The 26,744-nt window shown below is 43.3% G+C and overlaps 1 protein-coding gene across 8 annotated transcripts in view; it reads left to right on the plus strand.

Annotated features, from left to right (window-relative positions):
* Positions 1-26,744, plus strand: part of osbpl8 (oxysterol binding protein-like 8) — a 332,940-nt gene that overhangs the window by 251,079 nt on the left and 55,117 nt on the right. For all 8 annotated transcript variants that reach the window (XM_059652608.1, XM_059652607.1, XM_059652612.1 and 5 more), the window contains 4 exons: positions 10,615-10,696; positions 12,930-13,028; positions 13,197-13,293; positions 18,262-18,360. In XM_059652608.1, coding sequence (XP_059508591.1) covers positions 10,615-10,696; positions 12,930-13,028; positions 13,197-13,293; positions 18,262-18,360 — 377 coding nt within the window. The remainder of the gene's footprint in view (positions 1-10,614; positions 10,697-12,929; positions 13,029-13,196; positions 13,294-18,261; positions 18,361-26,744) is intronic.

The following is a 26,744-nucleotide window of genomic DNA, read 5'->3' on the forward strand; positions in this document are numbered from 1 at the left end:
CCCCCTATTCATGCTGGTGAGAGATGACTTCCCTCTAGTTTTCACAAGATAAACGGGCCTGTCATGGAATCCATCGTGCAGAAAGAGGTCATTCAGCACATCAGGACTGCACCTATACTTGAAAGAGCATCCAGCCCAGACCCGCCCCAACATGCCCCCTCCCCCGACTCCCCCACTCTATCACCATAATCCTGTACTTCCCATGGCCAATCCACCTAACCTACACATCTTTGGACTGAGAGGAATCTGGAGCGCTGAGTGGAAACCCACGCAGACGCAGGAAGCATGTGCAGACTCCACACAGACAGTCACCCAAGATTGGAATCAAACCTGGGTCTCTGATGCTATGAGGCAGCAGTGCTAACCACTGAGCTACCCTGCCACCTTGTCCTGGCCAGTTCTTGTCAATAAGAAGGTACTTTCAAATTTTTCACATCACAAGCCATTTTCAGTCATATGACTGAACAGTATCACATTAGAATGGGGAGTCAAGAGACTTTTTCCCAGGGTGCAAATGACTATTACAAGGGGGCATAATATTAAGGTGGTTGGAGGAAAGTGCAGAGGAGATAGCAGAGGTAGGTTCTTGACACAGAGAGTGGTGGGTGCGTGGAATGCACTGCCATCAGTGGTAGTGGAGCCAGATTCATTCAAGCGATTCTTGGATAGACATATGGATGATAGTAAAATGTAGGGTATGCAGGATAGCTTGATCTTAATAGGATAATAGGCCGGCACAACTTCATGGGCCGAAGGGCCTGTACTGTGCTGTATTGTTCTATGTTCTCTGTTGATCTATATTTTCCATTGTGCACACATTAGTTTCACGGTTTAGCAGTTGCTCCATGATGAAGGGGATTTTATTTGCTTGTATTCCACAAATGAATTATAATAGCATCATACATATCATACAAAGAACAAAGAAAATTACAGTGCAGGAACAGGCCCTTTGGCCCTCCAAGCCTGTGCCGATAGAGATCCTCTGTCTAACCTGTCATCTGTTTTCTAACGGCCTGTATCCCTTTGCTCCCTGCCCATCCATGTACCTGTCCAGATACATCTTAAAAGATACTAACGTGTCTGCGTCTACCACCTCCGCTGGCAACGCGTTCCAGGCACCCACCACCTTCTGCATAAAGAACTTCCTACGCATATCTCCCATAAACTTGCCTCCTCCCACTTTGAACTCATGAGCCCTATTAATTGAGTCCCCCCACTCTGGGAAAAAGCTTAGTATCCACCTTGCCTATACCCCTCATGATTTTGTAGACCTCAATCAGGTCCCCCCTCAATCTCCGTGTTTCTAATAAAAATAATCCTAATCTATTCAACCTGTCTTCATAGCTAGCACCCACCATAGCAGGTAACATCCTGGTGAACCTCCTCTGCACCCTCTCCAAAGCATCCACATCCTTTTGGTAATGTGGTGACCAGAACTGTACACAATACTCAAATGTGGCCGAACCAAAGTCCTATACAACTCGAACATGACCTGCCGACTCTTGTACTCAATACCCTGTCCGATAAAGGAAAGCGTGCCGTAAGTCTTCTTGACCACCCTATTGACCTGTGTTGCCACCTTCAGGGAACAATGGACCTGAACACCCAGATCTCTGTACATCAATTTTCCCCAGGACTTTTCCATTAACTGTATAGTTTGCTCTTGAATTAGATCTTCCAATATGCATCACCACGCATTTGCCTGGATTGAACGCCATCTGCCACTTATCTGCCCAACTCTCCAGTCTGTCTATATTCTGCTGTCATCTCTGACAGTCCCCTTCACTATCTGCCACTCCACCAGTCTTACTGTCATCTGCAAACTTGCTACTCAGACCACCTATACCTTCCTCCAAATCATTTACATATATCACAAACAACAGTGGTCCCAGCACAGATCCCTGTGGAACACCACTAGTTACAAGTCTCCAATTTGAAAAACTCCCTTCTACTACTACCCTCTGTCTCCTGTTGCCCAGCCAGTTTTTTTTATCCATCTAGCTAGCACATCCTGGACCCCGTGTGAATTCACTTTCTCCATCAGCCTGCCATGGGGAACCTTATCAAACGCCTTACTAAAGTCCATGTATGTGACATCTACAGACTTTCCCTCAACAATCAACTTTGTCATGTCAAAGAACAAAGAAAATTACAGTGCAGGAACAGGCCCTTTGGCCCTCCAAGCCTGCGCCGATCGAGATCCTCTGTCTAACCTGTCATCTATTTTCTAAGGGTCTGTGTCCATTTGCTCCCTGCCCATCGTGTCTGCGTCTACCACCTCCGCTGGCAACGCGTTCCAGGCACCCACCACCCTCTGCGTAAAGAACTTCCACGCATATCTCCCTTGAACTTTCCTCCTCTCACTTTGAACTCATGAGCCCTATTAATTGAGTCCCCCCCCCCGGGAAAAAGCTTCTTGCTATCCACCCTGTCTATGTCCCTCATGACTTTGTAGACCTCAATCAGATCCCCCCTCCCCCCTCAATCTCTGTCTTTCTAACGAAAATAATCCTAATCTACTCAACCCTCCATAGCAGGCAACATCCTGGTGAACCTCCTCTGCACCCTCTCCAAAGCATCCACATCCTTTTGGTAATGTGGCGACCAGAACTGTACACAGTATTCCAAACGTGGCCGAACCAAAGTCCTATACAACTGCAACATGACCTGCCAACTCTTGTACTCAATACCCCGTCCAATGAAGGAAATCATGCCATATGCTTTCTTGACCACCCTATTGATTTGCGTTGTCACCTTCAGGGAACAATGGACCTGAATTCCCAGATCTCTCTGTTCATCAATTTTCCCTAGGACTTTTCCATTTACTGTATAGTTCGCTCTTGAATTTGATCTTCCAAAATGCATCACCTCGCATTTGCCCGGATTGAACTCCATCTGCCATTTATCTGCCCAACTTTCCAGGGATAGATCCCATCCGGACCTGGGGACTTGTCCACCTTAATGTCTTTTAGGATACCTAACACTTCCTCCTTCCTTATGTCAACTTGACCTAGACTAAGCAAACATCTATCCCTAACCTCAGCATCCGTCATGTCCCTCTCCTTGGTGAGTACTGATGCAAAGTACTCGTTAAGGATGTCACCCATTTTCGCTGACTCGACACATAACTTTTCCTTCTTTGTCCTTAAGTGGGCCAATCCTTTCTCGAGTTACCCTCTTGCTGTTTATATATGAATAAAAGGCTTTGGGATTTTCCTTAATCATGTTTGCAAACAATATCTCATGTCCTCTCTTATCCCTCTTAATTCTTCATTTCAGATTCGCCATACATTCCCGATAGCCTTCCAAAGCTTCATCTGTCTTCAGCCGCCTAGACCTTATGTATGCTTCCTTTTTCCTGTTATCTGGTCTCACAATGTCACCTGTCATCCATGGTTCCCTAATCCTTGCCATTCCTGTCCCTCATTTCCACAGGAACATGTCTCTCCTGCACGCTAATCAACCTCTCTTTAAAAGCCTCCCGTACATCAAATGTGGGTCTACCTTCAAACAGTTTCTCCCAATCTACATTCCTCAGATCCTGCGGAATTTTGGTATAGTTGGCCTTCCCCCAGTTTAGAACTCTTCCTTTAGGACCACTCTCATCTTTGTCCATGAGTATTGTATAACTTACAGAATTGTGGCCTCTATTTCCAAAGTCGTCCCCCACTGTAATTTCAACCACCTGGCCCGGTTCATTCCCCAACACCAGGTCCAGTATTGCCCCTTCCTGAGCTGGATGACAAACCTACTGCTCGAGAAAACCCTCCTGGATTCTCCTTACGAATTCTGCTCCATCTTGACCCCTAACACTGAGTGAATCCCAGCCAATGTTGGGAAAGTTAAAATCTCCCTTCACCACCACCCTGTCACGTTCGCTGCTGGGAGGCCTGTAGTACAGCCCCAACATTGTTATTGCACCCTTCCTATTTCTGAGTTCTACCCACATTGCCTCACTGCTTGAGTCCTCCATAGTGCCCTCCTTCAGTACAGCTGTGATATCATCTTTGACCAGTATAGCAACTCCTCCATCCCTTTTACCTCCCTCTCTATCCCGCCTGAAGCATCCATATCCTGGGACAACTAGTTGCCAATCATGCCCTTCCCTCAACCAAGCCTCAGTAATAGCAATAACATCATACTTCCAGGTACCGATCCAAGCCCTAAGCTCACCTACCTTATCTACTACACTTCTCACATTAAAACAAATGCACCTCAAACCACCTGTCCCTTTGTGTTCATCATCTGCTGCCTGACTACTATTCCCTTGAGTCACACTGACTCCATTATCTAGTTCCCTACAGGCTTTTGTTACTACCTCCTTTCTGTCCAATATTTGGTTCCCATCCCCCTGCCACATTAGTTTAAAGCCTCCCCCGCAGCATTAGCAAAAGCACCCCCAAGGACATTGGTTTGAGTCCCGCCCAGGTGTCGACCGTCCACTTTGTAGTAGTCCCTCCTTCCCCAGAACCGGTTCCAATGTCCTAAAAATCTGAAGCCCTCCCTCCTGCACCATCTCTCAAGCCACACATTCATCCTAGCTATTCTTTCATTTCTGCACTGACTGGCACGTGGCACTGGTAGCAATCCTGAGATTACTATCTCTGAGGTCCTACTTTTTAACTTGGCTCCTAACTCCCTAAATTCTGCTTGTAGGACCTCATCCCGTTTTCTGCCTATATCGTTGGTGCCTATATGCACCACGACAACTGGCTGTTCGCCCTCCCCCTTCAGAATGTTCTGCAGCCGATCTGAGACATCCCTGACCCGTGCATGTGGGAGGCAACATACTATTCGGGAGTCTCGTTTATGACCACAGAACCGCCTATCTACCCCCCATACAATTAAATCCTCAATGACTATAACCTTTCCATGCTTTTTCCCACCCTTCTGTGTAGCAGAGCCAGCACGGTGCCATGAACCTGGCTACTGCTGCCTTCCCCTGGTGAGCCATCTCGCCCAACAGTATCCAAAACGGTAACGGTATACCATTTTTGGAGGGAGATAACCGCAGGGGACACCTTCACTGCCTTCCTGCTCTTTCTCTGCCTTTTGGTCACGCATTCCCTTTCTTCCTCAGAAATCCTAATCTGCAGTGTGACCAACTTGCTAAACATGTTATCCATGACCCCCTCAGCATCGCGTATACTCCAAAGTGAGTCCATCCGCAGCTCCTGAGCCGTCATGCGGCCTAACAAGAGCTGCAGCTGGACATACTTCCTGCACGTGAAGGAGCCAGGGACATCAACTCAGTCCCTGAGCTTCTACGTTGAGCAAGAGGAGCATAAAATGGGTCTGAGATCTCCAGCCATTGTTAATGTTAAACTTAACTTAGATAAATGAAAAAGGAACGAGAAAAGATTTTGCCAGTCACCTGATTTTAAAAAAATCGTGAAATAGAAGAAGCCTTACCTTATCAACACACCACCGAGTCCTTTTTTTTGGTTAGAGGAGGAGGGCGGGTGGGAGACACTGCACGTGTAGTGTCTCAGGTTCAGCCGCTGCCCAAATAAATGAAAGCCGCTCCCACTCGAGGTAAGCTTTGTAAAGCGGGAAAAACTTAGCCTCCCGGCAGCCTCCTGGTTCTCTCTCTCGCGCGCGGTCTCTCTCTCGCTCTGTCGCTCTCACCCCCCTCTCGAAAATGAAAATCATAGAACACGACAGCGCAGTACAGGCCCTTCGGCCGTTGATGTTGCACCGACCTGTGAAACCAAACTGAAGCCCATCTAACCTATACTATTCCATTATCATCCATATGTTTATCCAATGACCATTTAAATGCCCTTAAAGTTGGCGAGTCTACTACTGTTGCAAGCAGGGCATTCCACACCCTTACTTCTCTGAGTGAAGAACCTCCCTCTGACTTCTGCCTTATATCTGTCACCCATCAATTTAAAGCTATGTCCCCTTGTGCTAGCCATCACCATCGGAGGAAAAAGACTCTCACTGTCTACCCTATCTAATCCTCTGATCATCATTTATGTCTCTGTTAAGTCACCCCTTAGCCTTCTTCTCTCTAACGAAAACAGCCTCAAGTCCCTCAGCCTTTCCTCATAAGACCTTCCCTCCACACCAGGCAACATCCTGGTAAATCTCCTCTACACCCTTTCCAATGTTTCCATATCCTCCCTGTAATGCGGTGACCAGAACTGTACGCAAAACTCCAAGTGCGGCCACGCCAGAGTCTTGTACAGCTGTGACATGACCTCATGGCTCAGGAATTCGATCCCTCTACCAATAAAACCTAACACACCATACGCCTTCCTAACAACCCTGTCAACCTGGGTGGTAACTTTCAGGGATCTATGCACATCGACTCTGAGATCTCTCTGCTCATCCACACTATCAAGAATCTTACCATTAGCCCAGTACTCTGTATTCCTGTTACTCCTTCCAAAGTGAATCACCTCACACTTCCGCATTAAACTCCATTTGCCACCTCTCAACCCACCTCTGCAGCTTATCTATATCCCTGTGTAACGTGCAACATCCTTCCACGCTATCCACAACTCCACCGACTTTAGTGTCATCTGCAAATTTACTGACCCATCCTTCTACACCCTCATCCAGGTCATTTATAAAAATGACAAACAGCGGTGGCCCCAAAACAGATCCTTGCGGTACACCACTAGTAACTGAACTCCAGGATGAACATTTCCCATCAATCACCACCCTCTGTCTTCTTACAGCGAGCCAATTTCTGATCCAAACCCCTGAACCACCCTCAATCCCATGCCTCTGAATTTTCTGCAATAGCCTACCATGGGGAACCTTATCACACGGTTTACTGAAATATATACTATATGAACTTTACTGAAACTATATACTTTACTGAAATATGAACTATATACACCACATCAACCGCTTTACTCTCATCTACCTGTTTGGTCACCTTCTCAAAGAACTTAGTAAGGTTTGTGAGGCATGACCTACCCTTCACAAAACCATGTTGACTATTCCTAATCAAATTATTCCTTTCTCGATGATTATAAATCCTATCTCTTATAATCCTGTCTAACAATTTACCCACAACCGAAGTAAGGCTCACTGATCGATAATTACCAGGATTGTCTCTACTCCCCTTCTTGAACAAGGGGACAACATTTGCTATCCTCCAGTCATCTGGCACTATTCCTGTAGACAATGACGACATAAAGATCAAAGCCAAAGGCTCTGCAATCTCATCCCTAGCTTCCCAGAGAATCCTGGAGTGAAAAAACCCTTTGGCCCATTGCGTTGCACTGGTTAAAAAAGAATCGTTTAACTCTGGTAATCCCATTTTCTAGCATTTGGCCCACAGCCTTATCTTCACAGTGTTTATTTGAGCTGCACTTTCAGCGGAGGTGGTAGACGCAGATAGACACGGACCGTTAGAAAATAGATGACAGGTTAGACAGAGGATCTTGATCGGCGCAGGCTTGGAGGGCCGAAGGGCCTGTTCCTGTGCTGTAGGTTTCTTTGTTTCTTTGTTATTTAACTGTCATTGTGACTTTGTGTTTTCAATGGAAGGTAGCATACAATACAAGAGCAGGAAGATTATTCTGGAACAGGATAAAACAGTGTAGACCACAGCTGGAGTACTGTGTGTCTGACTGGTTGCCACATTGTAGAAAGGATGTGATTGTACCAAAAAGGGAGTAAAGGATATTCACCAGGATGCTGCCTGGGCTGGAGGATTGCACTGTGAGGAAAGATTGGATAGTCTAGGGCTTTTTCCCTGAGCAACGTAGGTTGAAAAGGGACTTGATAGAGGTGTGTAAGATTATAAGGGGCATCGTTAGGGTGGATAGGATGGTATATTTTTTCCATTAATATAATCGTCAATAACTTGATGGCATCGATTTAAGATCAGAGCAAGAAGGGCAGGAGAGTTGAGAAATATTTTTTCACCCAGTGGGTGATGAGAATCAGGAGCTCACTGCTTGAAAGGGTGGTTAAGTCAGAAACTTTCAGAACATTTAAGTCGTATTCAGATATTTGTATCCATTACTGTAGCTTTCAGGCTGTAGAACAAAAGCTGGAAATAGGGTTAGTGTCCCTCTGGAGCCCGTTTTGTGAAGGTCCACATTATATGCTATCTTTTAAAACTAGTATCCATCTTCCCATCGAATTTACAGGCTCATGTCATGACGATGACACCCCGCCCAGCTTCAAATGCTTCCTCCCTACCCCCTGAACCAAGCTATTTCCATAATTATGTCCCATGGTATTCCTTTTTCTCACTCCAGACGTCCTTTGACATGGTTATATTAGCTGTCATCCTCTGAAGATGTGACACCAAGAGTAGCAAATGTGTTTTAATTTTTGGGACTGTAAGGAAATTGAGGAATTATGAAGATCATGTAGAAAAATTGAAGTTGAGGGGGAAAGAACACCCAAGACATAGGAGCAGAAATTAGGCCATTCGGCCGATCGAGTCTGCTCCGCCTTTCAATCTAGGCTGATAAGTTTCTCAATACCATCCTCCTGCTTTATCCCCGTAACCTTGATCCCCTTGACAATCAAAACACTATCTATCTCTGTCTTAAATATACTCAAAAAACAGCATAATCTTAACTGAATGTCTGAAGACTCAATGAATTGAATTACATATTTATGCTCCTATTATTTATGTTCTTAGAAATTGACTATCAGGATCTTTAGAAATCTGCCCAGGGTTTTTATGCCTCGTGATGTTTCATCGCTCCTTTGGATCATAGATGCTGAGGATAGTTGTGTCATAGAACATAGAACATAGAACACAGAACAGGCCATTCAGCCCACAATGTTGTGCCGATCATTGATCCTCATGTATGCACCCTCAAATTTCTGTGACCATATGCATGTCCAGCAGTCTCTTAAATGACCCCAATGACCTTGCTTCCACAACTGCTGCTGGCAACGCATTCCATGCTCTCACAACTCTCTGTGTAAAGAACCCGCCTCTGACATCCCCTCTATACTTCCCACCAACCAGCTTAAAACTATGACCCCTCGTGCTAGCCATTTCTGCCCTGGGAAATAGTCTCTGGCTATCAACTCTATCTATGCCTCTCATTATCTTGTATACCTCAATTAGGTCCCCTCTCCTCCTCCTTTTCTCCAATGAAAAGAGACCGAGCTCAGTCAACCTCTCTTCATAAGATAAGCCATCCAGTCCAGGCAGCATCCTGGTAAACCTCCTCTGAACCCTCTCCAAAGCATCCACATCTTTCCTATAATAGGGCGCCCAGAACTGGACGCAGTATTCCAAGTGCGGTCTAACCAAAGTTTTATAGAGCTGCAACAAGATCTCACGACTCTTAAACTCAATCCCCCTGTTAATGAAAGCCAAAACACCATATGCTTTCTTAACAACCCTGTCCACTTGGGTGGCCATTTTAAGGGATCTATGTATCTGCACACCAAGATCCCTCTGTTCCTCCACGCTGCCAAGAATCCTATCCTTAATCCTGTACTCAGCTTTCAAATTCGACCTTCCAAAATGCATCACCTCGCATTTATCCAGGTTGAACTCCATCTGCCACCTCTCAGCCCATCTCTGCATCCTGTCAATGTCCCGCTGCAGCCTACAACAGCCCTCTACACTGTCAACGACACCTCCGACCTTTGTGTCGTCTGCAAACTTGCTGACCCATCCTTCAATACCCTCATCCAAGTCATTAATAAAAATTACAAACAGTAGAGGCCCAAGGACAGAGCCCTGTGGAATCCCACTCACCACTGACTTCCAGGCAGAATATTTTCCTTCTACTACCACTCGCTGTCTTCTGTTGGCCAGCCAATTCTGTATCCAAGCAGCTAAGTTCCCCTGTATCCCATTCCTCCTGACCTTCTGAATGAGCCTACCATGGGGAACCTTATCAAATGCCTTACTGAAGTCCATATACACCACATCCACAGCTCGACCCTCATCAACGTTTCTAGTCACATCCTCAAAAAACTCTAAGGTTTGTGAGGCATGACCTGCCCCTCACAAAGCCGTGTTGACTGTATTTGATCAAGCCATGCTCTTCCAGATGGTCATAAATCCTATCCCTCAGAATCCTTTCTAACACCTTGCAGACGACAGACGTGAGACTTACTGGTCTGTAATTGCCGGGGATTTCCCTATTTCCTTTCTTGAAGAGAGGAATTACATTTGCCTCTCTCCAGTCCTCAGGTACGACTCCAGTGGAGAGCGAGGATGCAAAGATCTTCGCAAGTGGCAAAGCAATTGCATTTCTCGTTTCCCAAAGCAGCCGAGGACAAATCTGGTCCGGGCCTGGCGACTTGTCAATCTTAATGTTTGACAAAATTTTCAGCACGTCAGCTTCCTCTAACTGCAGGTCAGCTGAGTGACACTATCAGAATCATGGACTCTACCAAATATCACAAATAATTAAGGTTTCGGGAAACCTTCTCCACATTCTCATTTCAAGAAATTTTGCATTAAGCCTGAAAAAAGGACACTTCTTTTTCTGATGAATAATACTGTGATAGCTACCAGAACTTGAATCTTGAATCCTAATATACTTCCTTCCAATAACTTGGTCTAATACAACAAGAATCAGAGAAACTTTAAGAATTATTTTGTATAATATTAGTCTCAATCAGATTTGGCATGCACCAAGTCTAAGTATTTGTTTTCCCCAGGGCTGCAGCAGAGGAAAACCCATACAGTCGCTTGAAGAAAGTGACAAGATGGTATTTGTCTGGCTTCTACAAAAAACCAAAGGTTTGTTTTTATTAGATATATTGCTTCAACTCCCTGAAAGAAAAGCTCCTTCTGATTAAGTCTGTCTCTTATGTTCAATTTATAAATATTTTGTATTTGAAGAACAAAATGCTTTGAACTAATGTAAAGAAAGAAAAGGTGTGTAAAAATTTAGTGCTATTAATAATCATCATATGTTGCTTAAGCTGAAGGATGTCCTTTAAAGAGCAACTATTGTTGCTGTGCAAGCTAACATGACATTGCTTACACACTGCACAATCTCATAATTGACAAGTAATCCAGTAATTTGTTCACCTTTGGACAATGTGGCAGTGATGACAAGTATTGACATATTAATGAGCTCAGTGGAAGAATTTTCTTAAAATGGAACCATGGAAATTTCATTTCTGCCAAAGAGATTTCAGTTAATTTGCTATCCACAATATTCAGCTCTTAATTAATAATGCAAAATTCTGTCAACCTAGACTATGTGCTTAGGTCCAGAGTGCAGACTGAACTGCTTCAGTGTCAAAGTGCCCCAAATTGCTCAGTGATGCCCAGTTTGGGTTCTACCAGCTCCTGACCTCATTACAGGTTTGGTTCAAACATGGACAAAATAGCTGAATTCCAGAGGTGAGGTGAGAGTGACAGTCCTTGACACCAAGACTGCATTCGAACGAATGTGGCATCAAGCAACCCGAGCAAAACTGGAATTAGTTGGGAATCAGGCAACAAGCTCTCCATTGCTAGGTGTCACACTTGGCACATAGGAGAGTAGTTGTGGATGTTGGAGGTCAGTCGTCTCAGTTCTAGGACATCTCTGCAGGAGTTCGTCAGAGTACTGTTCTCGAGCCAATCGTCTTCACCTGCTTCATCAATGACCTTCCCTCCATAATAAAGATCAGAAGTTGGGATGTTAAGGATGATTGCACAGTGTTCGATACCAGTCATGACTCCTGAGACACTGTCGTAGCCCAAGTCCAAACCTAACAAGATCTGCACAATATCCAGGCTTAGGCAAAACAAGTGGCAAATAAGATTTGCACGACAAAAATGCCAGGCAATGACTGTTTCCAAAAGAAGACAATCTAACCACTATCCCTTGATATTCAACGATGTTGCCATCACTGAATCCCCCACTATATCCCGGGGGTTACCACTGACCAGAAACTCAACTGGACTGGCCATATAACAGTGGCTACAAGGACAAGTCAGAAGCTCAGAATACTGCAGTGAATAACACACGTCCTGACTCTCCGAAGCCTATCCACCATCTATAACGCATAAGTCAAGAATGCTCCCCAGTTGCCTGAATGGGTGTAGGTCAAGAAGCTAGACACGATCCAGAACAAAGCTACCTTCAGCACCACATCCATAAGGATCTATTTCTCATACCCACTAACACCTGAAGAAGGCCCAGGCTCTGAAACCTTGTGTTTTCAAATTAGCCTGCTGGACGAGAACTTGGTGTTGCATGATTTCTGATTTTGTCTCCCCTCGTCCAACACCGGCGTCTCCACATTATCCCCACTGATAGCAGTGTGTGTTACCTACAAGATCCTTAGACAGGACCCTCCAAACCAATAACTACTTCTGTCTAGCAGAGTAAGAACAGCAGACGTATGGGAACGCCACCCCCTGCAAGTTCCGTCCAAACCTGTGACCATCGTGACTTGGAAATATGTCACCTTTCCTTCACTGTCACTGAGTCAAAATCTTGGAATTCCTTCCGTAATGGCACAATAGACTGTTGTAATTCAAGTAGGCAGCTAACACCACCATCTCAAGGGCAATAAGTGATCGATAATAAATGATGGCCAGCTAGCAATGCCCACACCTCATGAGTGAATTCAAAACATGCTGAACAAATCTACACCCTATTCTTCTGCGGAAGTACAATGCCAGATACATGCTGGTTTCATTATTATCAGGTGTGGACATTTGTAAATTTAACCAGAAAGGCTACGCATACAAATGTATGGAGTATAAGAAAATCTTTAATTATAAATAGATCATTTCTCGGCTTTGCAGCTTTACTTATACTTTAAAATATTGTATGTGATTGGTCCTGGTTCTTCTGTGAGACTGACATACCATTTTGTAGTAACAAGTTTGCTGTTTTATTCTTAGCATGCAAAAAACAGCAATTAGCTTTAAATTTTCGGTATACATTCTTGGTTCTTTTAGTAATTTTGGTTTTCCTTTGACAGGAATCAGTTTCTTTGCAATAAACTTTTTTTTTGTTTTCACAAAGGGGTTGAAAAAACCATACAATCCAATTATTGGTGAAACATTCCGGTGTATGTGGATTCACCCAAACGCGAACAGCAGGACGTTTTACATTGCAGAACAGGTATTTAAAAAAAGGAATTTAGTCATTAGAAATGAAGACTTCAAAAAGTCTCTTGCTTCCCAGTATTAGTCTGAGACTTGAATCATGAACTTTTGAATATATTTTCACAAAATGTTTGTTTATATTCAACTACTTTTGCAACATAACTGAATTGTCTCCCCCCTCTAGGTGTCTCATCACCCTCCTGTGTCTGCATTCTATGTCAGTAATAGAAAAGATGGGTTTTGCATCACTGGCAGCATCTTGGCCAAATCAAAATTTTATGGTGAGTTTGTTCTTGTTGTATAGAAGATATGAGAAGGAATTCATTTCAAATGGGGAAATATGGAATATACTGAATCAAAACCAGGTTGTTGGTTTATTTAAAAATTTCAACTTTGACTGTTAATTAATTAAAAGGATTAGATTACAGTTTCTAATTGGCCTAATTGAGAAGTAACGTCCAAAAAATGGTCATTTATTGACACAATGCAAAAGCACCTAGAAATACAAAGTCTTGCTGCTTTGAGTTGAGTCTAATTGTGTCCAAAAGAAGTTGGATAACATAGCTATCACCTGCTGGTGTTCAATGTGGGGAAAAGATAGGTGCTAAATCGGGGTGTCCAGATTTGATGGGGATGTAAGCTGATAAATTAAGGCAAGCAAAAGCTCAGTAGAAGCGTGAAGAGAAGAATGATAACTGTTAAAAGACCTACATGTTTAGATTTCTGATATGGTTCATTTCTTAGTGTAGGGGTTGGTTTATCTCAGTTGGTAAGTTTCATTAAATCAAAAGATTGTGTTTGACAGTACATGGGCAAATAATCTATTGAGACAGTCTTGCGTGTCCTTCAAAAGTGTCATGTTGTAATATTGCCTTCGTAAGAAGTGTTCTTCCAAGATCTTTACTCACTGTTCACTTGACAGTTACAAGGTTATTTATCGCTGTTACAGGAAGAGCAGAATCGTCAGGTGGTACCTGAATGACCACTCCTTCATTGGGCAATAAATATTCAACAGATCTGGCAGCATTTGTGGAGTGAGAAACAGAGTTAACATATTAAGTTAATAAAATGTGAGGCTGGATGAACACAGCAGGCCAAGCAGCATCTCAGGAGCACAAAAGCTGACGTTTCGGGCCTAGACCCTCGTCAGCTTTTGTGCTCCTGAGATGCTGCTTGGCCTGCTGTGTTCATCCAGCCTCACATTTTATTATCTTGGAATCTCCAGCATCTGCAGTTCCCATTATCCCTTAACATATTAAGTTATTGATTCATTATTCGATCAGAACTAGGAAAGGTTAGAAATGTGATATGTTTGGAGCAAGAGGGAAGTGGGGAAAAGGGGAAAAAAATCTATTTCACACCATCCCTTTCATTTTTTTCCCAGTTTCCCCTTACTTAGAACTTTTCACACGCAAACTTAGGAAACAGGGGCAGGAGTAGGCCATTCAGCCCTTTGAACCTGCTCCATGTTTCAGTATGTCTCTGATGAAGGGTCTAGGCCCGAAACGTCAGCTTTTGTGCTCCTGAGATGCTGCTTGGCCTGCTGTGTTCATCCAGCCTCACATTTTATTATCTTGGAATCTCCAGCATCTGCAGTTCCCATTATCCCTTAACATATTAAGTTATTGATTCATTATTCGATCAGAACTAGGAAAGGTTAGAAATGTGATATGTTTGGAGCAAGAGGGAAGTGGGGAAAAGGGGAAAAAAATCTATTTCACACCATCCCTTTCATTTTTTTCCCAGTTTCCCCTTACTTAGAACTTTTCACACGCAAACTTAGGAAACAGGGGCAGGAGTAGGCCATTCAGCCCTTTGAACCTGCTCCATGTTTCAGTATGATCATGGCTGATCATCCAGCTCAGTACCCCATTCCCACTTCCTGTCATGTCTTTAATCCTAATAATAATATCTACACCATTTTTGAAAGTCTTCAATGTTTTGGCCTAAATAATTTGCTGAGGTAGAGAATTCCACAGACTCAGCATTCTCATTGAGAAGAAATTCATTCTCATCCCTGTCCTCCAAGTCTACCCCTTTTCCCAAGACCATGACTACAGGTCTTTGCTTATCGAGAACATCAAACATATTCACACATGGGAATTCCTAGAGGCATGGCTCTCCACCATAATACAATCAACAGACATAGAATTGGACCCCGTATACAAACCTATACAGATCAAAATCAGAAATGACAGTACTCATCATAATGCACCGAACTGTATAACTTCCGAACAGAGTAGAATAACATTGCTTCATCAGATGCTCCACTGATGCATGGTGACGAAGCATCTGAACGAAGTCAAGCCAGCTCAGTGAGCAAGTTAACAACCTCACCCACAAGCTGAGCCTCGGATCTTTGCCAAGACTTTAGTTTCAAGAGCATTTCTGCAGGAATTTCTCCGGGTAGTCCCCAGGATCTACAGCTGCTTCAGTGATGACCTTCCCCTCCATCATAAGGTCAGAAGTGAAGTGTTCACTGATGGATTGTATGATGTTTGTTACCATTTGTGACTACTCAGATACTGAAGCTGTTCATGTCCAAATGCAGCAAGACCTGGACAATATTGAGACTTGGGCTGACAAAGTAGCATGTAATATAAGCATTTTGCAATTGCCAGGCAATGACCAACTCCAACAAGAGAGAATCTTAACCATCGCCCTCAACATTTGATGCCGTCACCATCACTGGATCCCCCACTATTAACATCCTGGGATTACCATTGACCAGAAACTGAACTGGACCATTCATATAAACATAGTGGCTACAACAGCAGTATAGACAATGGGAACCCTGCCATGAATAACTCACCACCTAACTCCTGAAAGCCTGTTGACCAAAAACAATGTACAAGTCAGGGGAGTGATGGAATATTTTTCACTTGCCTGGATGACTATAGCTTCAGCAATGCTCAAGAAATCTGCCTTCATCCAGGGCAAAGCAGCCCACTCGAATGGCACCACGTTCACTTCCCCCATCACTGCTGCTTAATGGGATCAATGTGTAACATCCACAAGGTGCACAACAGAAATTCTCCAAAACTCCTCAGACAGCACATTGCAAACCCACAAACTCTAGCATTTGGAACAACAAGGGCAGATGTTACATGGGAACATCAAACCTTCAGAGTTCCCCTCCGTGCCATTCCTCATCTAGATTTGGAAGCATATCACCATTCCTTCACCGTTACCAGGACAATATTCCGGAACTCTTTGCTAACAGCATTGCACCCATGGACTGCAGCACTTTAGAATGACAGCTCACCCCACTTTCTCAAGGGCTTTTAGGCATGGGAAATAATAGCTGCCTCCCACGTCCAGTGAAAGAGTAAAACAGAGATGTCTGCCTTCTACAACATGACTGCATTTGCTGTTTGATTGCTTGTTTCACCTTTTGGGACTTCTCACAGAGACGTGATAAAGTGTATGTAAATTCAAATTATTGGAGTGAAAAAGAGAAATGATATTTTCAACAATCATCTTCCAGTATGCTGAGTCAATTGGTATCATAATCATCATTTTTTGTTAAATAGTTCCACAGGCAAAAAGTGTTGAATTTTACATAACAGCATAACACACATTAAATATATGATCCTGGAAAATGCGATTTATACTTAAAAGTTAAATATGGAACAAAGAAAGCAGTGAAATGGGAATTTGGGAATTGTATTCCTGCACAGGACACTGAACTGCATATTTTATATTTATAAAAATTTCCAAGCTGATCCATTTACAATACAATCTTAAAACAGCAAGTAATTATTCATATTTTCCGTGATGCTATCCAGTGCTTTTGGTGGCAGCTGTCACAAATTACACTGTATTTATAATGAATGTAAACCAAAAGAAATGCAGATGCTGTAAATCAAGAACAAAAGCGAAGTTGCTGGAAAAGCTCAGCAGGTCTGGCAGCATCTGTGGAGGAGAAAACAGAGTTAACATTTCAGTTCCTTCCTCAGAATGGGTTGTCAATGTGTTCGGATCTGTTTGACATAACTTGAACACCGAAAAAGAGTGGAGATTGTGAAGACAGGTGGTGAGCTGGACAGATAACTGAATTTTGCTTTTGATCTCCATGCTCTGCTGTTTTGCCTATTTTTTAAAAACATTTTGAAGTGATTTCTTTCATTAACTAATTGCATAAATGCAAGCAATATTCCCCACAGTGACTGAGTTCACTCACTTCTTGATACAAGACATAAGACAAGTAGCTTCTGTGGAACAAAAACAAAAATTGCTGGAGAAACTTGTTAGGTCTGGCACCATCTGTGGAGAGCAATCAGAGTTAATGTTTCAGGTATAATGAGCCTTCTAAACGTCACCAGACCCAAAACGTTATCTCTGCATTCTCTCCACAACTGCTGTCAGACATTCTTTTTTTCTCCAAGCAGTTTCTATTTCCATTTCACATTTCAAGGGCAGTGCCTTGTTCTATTTAAGAAACCTTTTGGAGCCTTGCAGTAGAGAGAAAACTATTTCCTAAAGTTGTCATCATCAGGTTGTGATCTGGGCACCTAGATGGAAGTGGGTGAGAGTATTAGCAAATTTTGCTGTGATGCTCCAAGTGTTGTAATTTGTCACAGTATGAGGATAGCATTGCTGAAACCATATCTTAACATTGGACCTAAGCCTAGAGGTGGCATGGTAGCTCAGTGGTTAGCCTTGCTGATTCACAGGTTCAGCTCCACCCTCGGGTGACTGTCTGTGTGGAGTTTGCATATTCTCCCCGTGTATGTGTGGGTTTTCTCCAGATGTTCCAGTTTCCTCCCACAGTCCCAAGGTGTGCAGGTTAGGTAGATTGGCCATGCTAAATTGGACAAGCATATGGATGTACATGGAATAGTGTAGGTTAGATGGGCTTCAGATTGGTCTGACAGGTCGGCACAACATCGAAGGCCAAAGGGCCTGTACTGTGCTGTAATGTTCTATGTTCTATAAATTGTCCATCGTGTCTAGGGATGTGCAAGATGCGTGGATTTAGCTAGGGAAATGCAGGGTTACAGGGTTAGGGTAAGGGAGTGGGTCTAGGTGGGATGCTCTTCAGACGGTCACTGTGGACTCAATGGGCTGAATGGTCTGCTTCCACACTGCAGGATTCTGATTGAGGAAGAGTTAGAGAGAAAGGTGTCATGGTGGAATAAAACAACAGAATGCACAATCTACTCAGGGTCACTGTGCTTAGATACAAACTGCAGCAAGAAGACTTTCATGTGTAGAAGTAATACCTATCCTTTGCTTTTATATTCCAGGTAATTCATTATCTGCCATATTAGATGGTGAAGCTAGACTTTCATTCCTCAACCGAGGAGAAGATTATATGATGAGTATGCCCTATGCTCATTGTAAAGGTAATTTTGCTGATTTGTTTGTTTGAAGTTACATTTCTTCCCAGATCAGTATGTACAAACATGGAAAATAGGAGTGAAAGAGGGCATTCAGTCCTTTGAGCCTGCTGTATCATTCATAATGATCATGGCTGATGATCCAACTCAATAATATGATATGCCCTGCTTTTCCACCATATCCTTTGATCCCTTCAGCCCTTAGTGCTATATCCAACAAGTACTATTACTTTGGTTTGACACTTGACATGTGACTGTTATACCTTTGGTTTGACTCCAACACAGTCTTATTTTTAATTTTTAGTAATTTTCTCTCTGCCTCCAGTAATTGGATCATAGGTCATCCCCTTACTTGCTATTCAGCTGTTGACACTTTACTCACACTATCTAACACTTTGATCACCTGCAGAGACTTGTTATTCAGCCTGTTGACGCCCTCCTCATGCCATTTGCACTGTCTTTTGATCTCTGCCTGTAAATTCTGTGCCTGTGTTGCCTTTCACTTCTCCTGATGAAGGAGTAGCGCTTAAAAAGCTTGTGCTTTCAAGTGAAGCTGTTGGACAATAATCAGGGGTTGTGTGACTTCTGACCATTTCCTCCTTGAAGTCATACAAAGGCATATTCCCCACTCCTCCATTACTATCAAGCCAGAAGATCAATCCTGGTTCAACAGAGCGAGTAGGAGGGCATGCCAAGAGCAGCACCAGTCATTCTTACAAAAGAGGTATCAACCTGGTGAAGCTCTTAGTATGCTGAACAGCAGAAGCCTCTGATATAACCAACAGCTCAGACCTAAAGCCTGCAATTGTGCCACATCCAGTCATGAATGGTAGTGGACAATTAACACTGGAGGCGGAGGTTCCACAAATATCCTCAATGATCAGAGAGCCCAGCACATCCCTGTGAAAGATGAAGCTCAAGATTTTGCAGCAATCTTCAGCCAGAAGTGCTGAATTCATTATTCATGTCAGCCAGCTCCAGTGGCCCCGGCATCACAGATGTTAATCTTAAACCAGTTCAGTTCAGTCCATATGATTTCAAGAAGCTCTGGATACTGTAAAGGTTATGGGCCCTAACAACATTTCATAGAACATAGAACAGTACAGCACAGAACAGGCCCTTCAGCCCACAATGTTGTGCCGACCATTGATCCTCATGTATGCACCCTCAAATTTCTGTGACCATATACATGTCCAGCAGTCTCTTAAATGACCCCAATGACCTTGCTTCCACAACTGCTGCTGGCAACGCATTCCATGCTCTCACAACTCTCTGCGTAAAGAACCTGCCTCTGACATCCCCTCTATACTTTCCACCAACCAGCTTAAAACTATGACCCCTCATGCTAGCCATTTCTGCCCTGGGAAATAGTCTCTGGCTATCAACTCTATCTATGCCTCTCATTATCTTGTATACCTCAATTAGGTCCCCTCTCCTCCTCCTTTTCTCCAATGAAAAGAGACCGAGCTCAGTCCACCTCTCTTCATAAGATAAGCCCTCCAGTCCAGGCAGCATCCTGGTAAACCTCCTCTGAACCCTCTCCAAAGCATCCACATCTTTCCTATAATAGGGCGCCCAGAACTGGACGCAGTATTCCGAGTGCGGTCTAACCAAAGTTTTATAGAGCTGCAACAAGATCTCACGACTCTTAAACTCAATCCCCCTGTTAATGAAAGCCAAAACACCATATGCTTTCTTAACAACCCTGTCCACTTGGGTGGCCATTTTAAGGGATCTATGTATCTGCACACCAAGATCCCTCTGTTCCTCCACGCTGCCAAGAATCCTATCCTTAATCCTGTACTCAGCTTTCAAATTCGACCATCCAAAATGCATCACCTCGCATTTATCCAGGTTGAACTCCATCTGCCACCTCTCAGCCCATCTCTGCATCCTGTCAATGTCCCGCTGCAGCCTACAACAGCCCTCTACACTATCAACGACACCTCCGACCTTTGTGTCGTCTGCAAACTTGCTGACCCATCCTTCAATACCCTCATCCAAGTCATTAATAAAAATTACAAACAGTAGAGGCCCAAGGACAGAGCCCTGTGGAACCCCACTCACCACTGACTTCCAGGCAGAATATTTTCCTTCTACTACCACTCGCTGTCTTCTGTTGGCCAGCCAAGTCTGTATCCAAGCAGCTAAGTTCCCCCGTATCCCATTCCTCCTGACCTTCTGAATGAGCCTACCATGGGGAACCTTATCAAATGCCTTACTGAAGTCCATATACACCACATCCACAGCTCGACCCTCATCAACGTTTCTAGTCACATCCTCAAAAAACTCGATAAGGTTTGTAAGGCATGACCTACCCCTCACAAAGCCGTGTTGACTGTATTTGATCAAGCCATGCTCTTCCAGATGGTCATAAATCTTATCCCTCAGAATCCTTTCTAACACCTTGCAGACGACAGACGTGAGACTTACTGGTCTGTAATTGCCGAGGATTTCCCTATTTCCTTTCTTGAAGAGAGGAATTACATTTGCCTCTCCTCAGTCCTCAGGTACGACTCCAGTGGAGAGCGAGGATGCAAAGATCTTCGCAAGTGGCAAAGCAATTGCATTTCTCGTTTCCCAAAGCAGCCGAGGACAAATCTGGTCCGGGCCTGGCGACTTGTCAATCTTAATGTTTGACAAAATTTTCAGCACATCAGCTTCCTCTATCTCTATCCATTCCAGCATGCACACCTGCTCTTCAAAGGTTTCATTCACTACAGCAATTGTATTGATGACTTGTGCACCAGAACTTACCACTCCCCTTGCCAAGCTTTCCAGCACAGTTCCAACACTGGTATCAACCTGACAATGTGGAAAATTGTCCGGGTACGTTCTGTACATAAAAAGCAGAACAAAACCAACCCAGTCACTTACTGCTCCACCACCTCCCTCTCAATCATCAGTAAAGTGATTGAAGTTGTCAAAAGCAGTGTTATCAAGCAGCAGCTGCTCAGCAATAACCTGCTCAGTGTCGCCCAGTTTGCATTCTGCCAGGACCATACAGCTGTCATTACAGCCTTGGTTTAAACATAGACAGCAGTCACCTCAATTCAAGGACATCTCTGCAGAAGTTCCCCCGTAGTGTCCTGGGCCCAACATCTCCAACTGCTTCATCCATGATCTTCCCTCCATCATAAGATCAGTAATTGGGATGTTCAGTGATGCTTGTTCAATGTTCTGTACCGTTCATGATTCCTTAGACACTGAAGTAGTCTGTGTTCACATTCCCGCTCTGAAGTGTCGTGGGTTAACCTACAGCTTGTCGACTGCAGCAGTTCAAGAAGGCAGATCACTGCCACCTTCTCAATGGCAACTGGGATGAGCAATAAATGTTGGCCAGCCAACAACACCCATGCCCCCTGAATAAATAAAAAAAACTTTGCTAACTTTTACAGTCTTTTTTTAGTTCACAGCAAGCATACTGTCATACTCTATCTTACCTTTGTTAATCAATCCCTTTGTTCCCTTTTGCTGAATTCTAAATACTGCCACTCTTCAGGTCTGTAATTTTAGCTAGCTAATGTTATGCCTCTTTCTTGAGTTGAAAATTATCTCTAATTGTCCGTGTAAGCCATGGTTTTTACTATCTTTTTGCATCAGATGGGGATAAACAATTGTTGCTGTTCACCCATGTGCTCTTTGAATGTTTGCCATTGCCCATTTCCTGTCAGCCCATTTAAGTGATATTATCCAATCTATCATAGCCAAATTGCACCTCATACCATCATAATTTCCTTTATTTAAATTCAGCATATTGTCAAAAGCGGAGTGAAAAGTCAGAAGTTGTTGTACATGTCGGTGAAAATGGCATAGTTAGAGAAAGCATTGAGGCTTTGCAGTGAAAATAGAAAGTTAGGCAGAGGTTACAAAGCAGACCCTCAAAGGCAGTAATCTCTGGATTACTCTCTGTGCCAAAAGCTGGTGACAGTAGGAATAGGAAGGTAGGGCTGATAAATGAGTGGCTAAAGAAATGGTACAGAGCCAAGAATTCTGATTTTTGGATTACTGGGATCTCTTCTGGGGAAGAACAGAATGTTGGAAAGGGATGAGTTCATCCTGAACTGAAGGGGGATTAATATCCTAGCAGAAAGGTGTGCTAGTTCTAGGAAGGGACAGGACTGGTATCTCAATGTTCTGGGATTTAGATGCTGTCAGAAAGATAGAAAAGGAGGCAAATGAGGAGGGAGAGTGGCATTCTTGATTAGGGAAAACATTACTGCTGGACTTAGGATATTTCGGAGGGATCGTCCAGTGAAGCAGTATGGATGGAACTCAGAAATAGGAAGAGGATGATCACCTTATACTGAAGGCCACCATCAGCCCCGCCCCCAAGTAGTCAGAGGGAAACTGAGGAGCACATAGGTAGAGAGAGCTTAGATATGTGTAAGAATAATAGGGCTGTAATAATAGGGGATTTTAACTTTCGAACATAGACTGGGACTGCCACAATGTTGACGGCTTGAATGGAGAGGAATTTGTTCAACGTGTTCAAGAAAATTTTCTTTATCACTGTGTAGGTGTGCCTACGAGAGAAGGAGCAAACCTTGACCTTCTGTTGGAAAATAAGGTAGTGTTAGAGGGAGAGCACTTTGGGACCAGTGATCATAATTTTGAGTTTTGAAATAGTTTTCAAAAGGGGGAGGGCTAATACCAAAGTTAAAGTTCCAAATTGGAGTAAGGCAAATTTTGATGACATGAGTCAGGAGCTTCCAGAGTTGAATGAAGTAGACTGTTTGCAGGTAAAGGGATGACTGAGAAGTGGGAAACTTTCAGAAGTGAAATGACGAGAGTTCAGAGATAGTATGTTCCTGTTAGAGTGAGTGGTAAGGATAGGAAACAATGGATGACTAGCGATTGAGGCTGTGGTCAAGAATAAGAAGGAGGCATATGTTAGATATAGACAACTGGGATCAAGTGAATCTCTTGTATCATATAAGAGGGAAATCAGGAGGGCAAAAAGGGGATGAGATATCCTTGGCAGACAATTTTAAGGCTAATCCAAAGATTAGCAAGTACAAGTACATTAAGAACGAAAGATCAGTGAGGAAGAGAATATGGCCGCTTAAAGATCAGCGATGTCATTTACGTGTGGAGCCACAGGAGATGGGAGAGATACTAAGCGAGTATTTCGCATCAGATTTTACTGTGCACAAGAACATATCGGCTAGTGAACTCGGGGAAAATAAATGCTGTTGCCTGGGAAACAGTCCACATTAAGATGTGGAGGCTTTGGAGAGGGTGCAAAGGAGGTTTACCAGGATGCTGCCTGGACTGGAGGGCTTGTCTTACGAGGAGAGGTTGACTGAGCTCGGACTTTTCTCTCTGGAGAGAAGGAGGAAGAGCGGTGACCTGATCGAGGTGTACAAGGTAATGAGAGGCATGGATAGAGTCGATAGCCAGAGTCTTTTCCCCAGGGCAGGATTTTCTGCCACGAGGGGTCATAGTTTTAAGATGTTAGGAGGAAGGTACAGAGGAGACGTCAGAGGGAGATTCTTCACCCAGACAGTTGTGAGTGCATGGAATAGTTTGCCAATGGTAGTCGTGGAAGCGGAGTCGTTAGTGACATTTAAGCGACTACTGGACATGCACATGGACAGCAGTGAATTGAGGGGAATGTAGGTTAGGTTATTTTATTTTTGGATTAGGATTATTCCATGGCACAACATTGTGGGCCGAAGGGCCTATACTGTGCTGTACTTTTCTATGTTCTTTATTACAGAAGAGGAGGTTCTGGAGGTCTTTTTTAAAAAAAAGCAAAAGATGGATAAATCTCTGGGACCTGATCAGGTGTATTCCAGGAAAGTTAGGGAAGAATTTGCCGGGTCAAGGTGGCTAATGTGTCTTTATTTAAGAAACCCTCTAAGCAGAAGCCCGGCAACTCTCGATTGGTGAGTCTGACATCAGTGATGGGGATTCTGAAAGATAGGGTTTACTTGTATTTGGAGAGGCAAGGACTGATGAAGGATAGTCAGCATGGCTTCGTGCTTAGGAAATCAATTTTCACAAACTAGATTGATGTTTTTGAGGACATAACCAAAACGATTGAGGGCAGCGTGGTAGATGTTGTCAACACAGACTTTATTGATGTCTTTAACAAAGTTCTACGTGCTAGACTGATTAATAAAGATTTATCACATGGGATTCAGGGAGAGCTTGTCAATTGGACATAAAATTGGTTTGATGGTAGGAGACAGAGGGTGGTGGTGAAGGGTTGTTTTTCTGACTGGCGTTCTGAGGGCATCAGTGCTTCATCCACCGTTTGTCATTTATATAAATGATTTGGATGAGAATTTAGAAAGCATGATTGGTAAGTTTGCGGATGACACTAAAATTGGTGGTATAGTCAAGAGTGCAGAAGGGTTCTTGATCAGTTGGGGAAATGGGCTGAGGAGTGGTAAACGTAGTTTAATTTGGATAAGTGTGGGATATTGAATTTTGGTGAAGCAAATAAGGGAAGGACTTAGACATTTAATGGCTGAGCCCTGGGTCGTGTTGTCAAATAGAGAGATGGACGGGTTCAGGTACATAATTCTTTAAAAGTTGCATCACAGATAGACAGGGTGGTTTCGAAGGTGCTTAGCATGCTTGCCTTCATTGCTCAAATCATTGTGTATGTTTTCAGGCTGTATAGGACAGTGGTGAGATCACTTTTGGGGTACTGTGCATAGTTCAACAGTACAGCCCTGCAATAGGAAGGATACTAAGTTGGAGATGATGCAGTCCTTTCCAGCTTTAACCTTCTCCATCTATTGTTATAATGGGGAATGGCTGAAAACTAATCAGAGTAAAACTAAAATTCTGATCTGTTTTGACAGGAGTAGTAGTTCCCCTCTAATATTTAACCTCTGAAACACCTAGAAAAGCTCATCTTTTTCCTCATAATAGAGAATGGGATTAAAAGAAAGAAAATTCCAGAAATCCACTTGATAAGTAACAAGAAACAATTTATTTATTTAACCCAACAATGAATAAATTAATAAAATTATTAATAAACCGACAATTCCCCCTGAGACTACTAGCTGCTTCCCTATCTGATTTAAATTCTACTGGAGTGCTGTTTAAGTAAAAACAAGTCCCACTAATATAGACCCAGTTAATAAGAATCAATAAATTAAAGTTCAATCTCTCCAAGTCCTCATAGACTGTCTTCTGAAATATTCTGCCGTCTCCGCACTGTTCACAAATGCCATTCATCTGTTAATTCTGCTGTCAGGGCTGCTTTATCTGTATAATTTCTTCAATCAGGACTTTGATCTAAATTAATTAGATGGGCTTTCTCTGAGAGCTGAATGGTGCTAACTGTGGCAGGTGGCAGTTGTCTTTCTCTTTCATGTGACAATTAGCTCCCTTCACTTTTCCAAATGCCCTTGTCTTATATCCCTGCATTGACATAATCAAATCCGTATAATATGATTGGTTTCGGGTTGCCAGCACCATCAAATTTAAATTCATTTGGCTTTCTGTTTCTAGGTGCTTCATGTGAATTAATTGGCCAAGTTCAAACTCGTCACAACATCAAAACAAGAAGCTTGTGGAATTCATTACATTACCCTCTGGCACCCAGCTAGTTAGTGCCTGCCAATTTGAAAAGGACCCATTAATTCCTATTCTGTGTTTCCTCTCTGCCAACCAGTTTCCTATCCATCTCAATATATTTCACCCAAGCCCATGTGCTTTAATGTTGCACACTGATCTCTTATATGGAACCTTGTCAAATACTTTCTGAAAGTCGAAATATACTACATCGACTGGCTCCCCCTTTTCAATTCTCCCAGTTACATCTTCATAGAATTCCAGCAGATTTGTCAAGCATGATTTCCCCTTCATAAACCCATGCTGACTGTCTGATCCTGACTGTGCATCCTAAATGCTCTGCTATAAAATCCTTAACGATAGATCCAAGAATTTTCCCTGCTCTTGATGTTAGGTTCACCTGTCTGTAATTCCCTGTTTTCTCTCTGCCTTTCTTTTTGACATTAGCCACCCTCCAATCTGCAGGGATTGTTCCAGACTCTATAGAATCCTGGAAGATGATCGCCAATGCATCCACTATTTCTAGAGCTACTTGCTTAAGTACTCTGGGACGTAGATTATAGAACATAGAACATAGAACAGTACAGCACAGAACAGGTCCTTCAGCCCACAATGTTGTGCCGACCATTGATCCTCATGTATGCACCCTCAAATTTCTGTGACCATATACATGTCCAGCAGTCTCTTAAATGACCCCAATGACCTTGCTTCCACAACTGCTGCCGGCAACGCATTCCATGCTCTCACAACTCTCTGCGTAAAGAACCTGCCTCTGACATCCCCTTTATACTTTCCACCAACCAGCTTAAAACTATGACCCCTCATGCTAGCCATTTCTGCCCTGGGAAATAGTC

This window comes from Stegostoma tigrinum, chromosome 18, assembly GCF_030684315.1.
Source record: "Stegostoma tigrinum isolate sSteTig4 chromosome 18, sSteTig4.hap1, whole genome shotgun sequence".
NCBI lineage: Eukaryota > Metazoa > Chordata > Chondrichthyes > Orectolobiformes > Stegostomatidae > Stegostoma > Stegostoma tigrinum.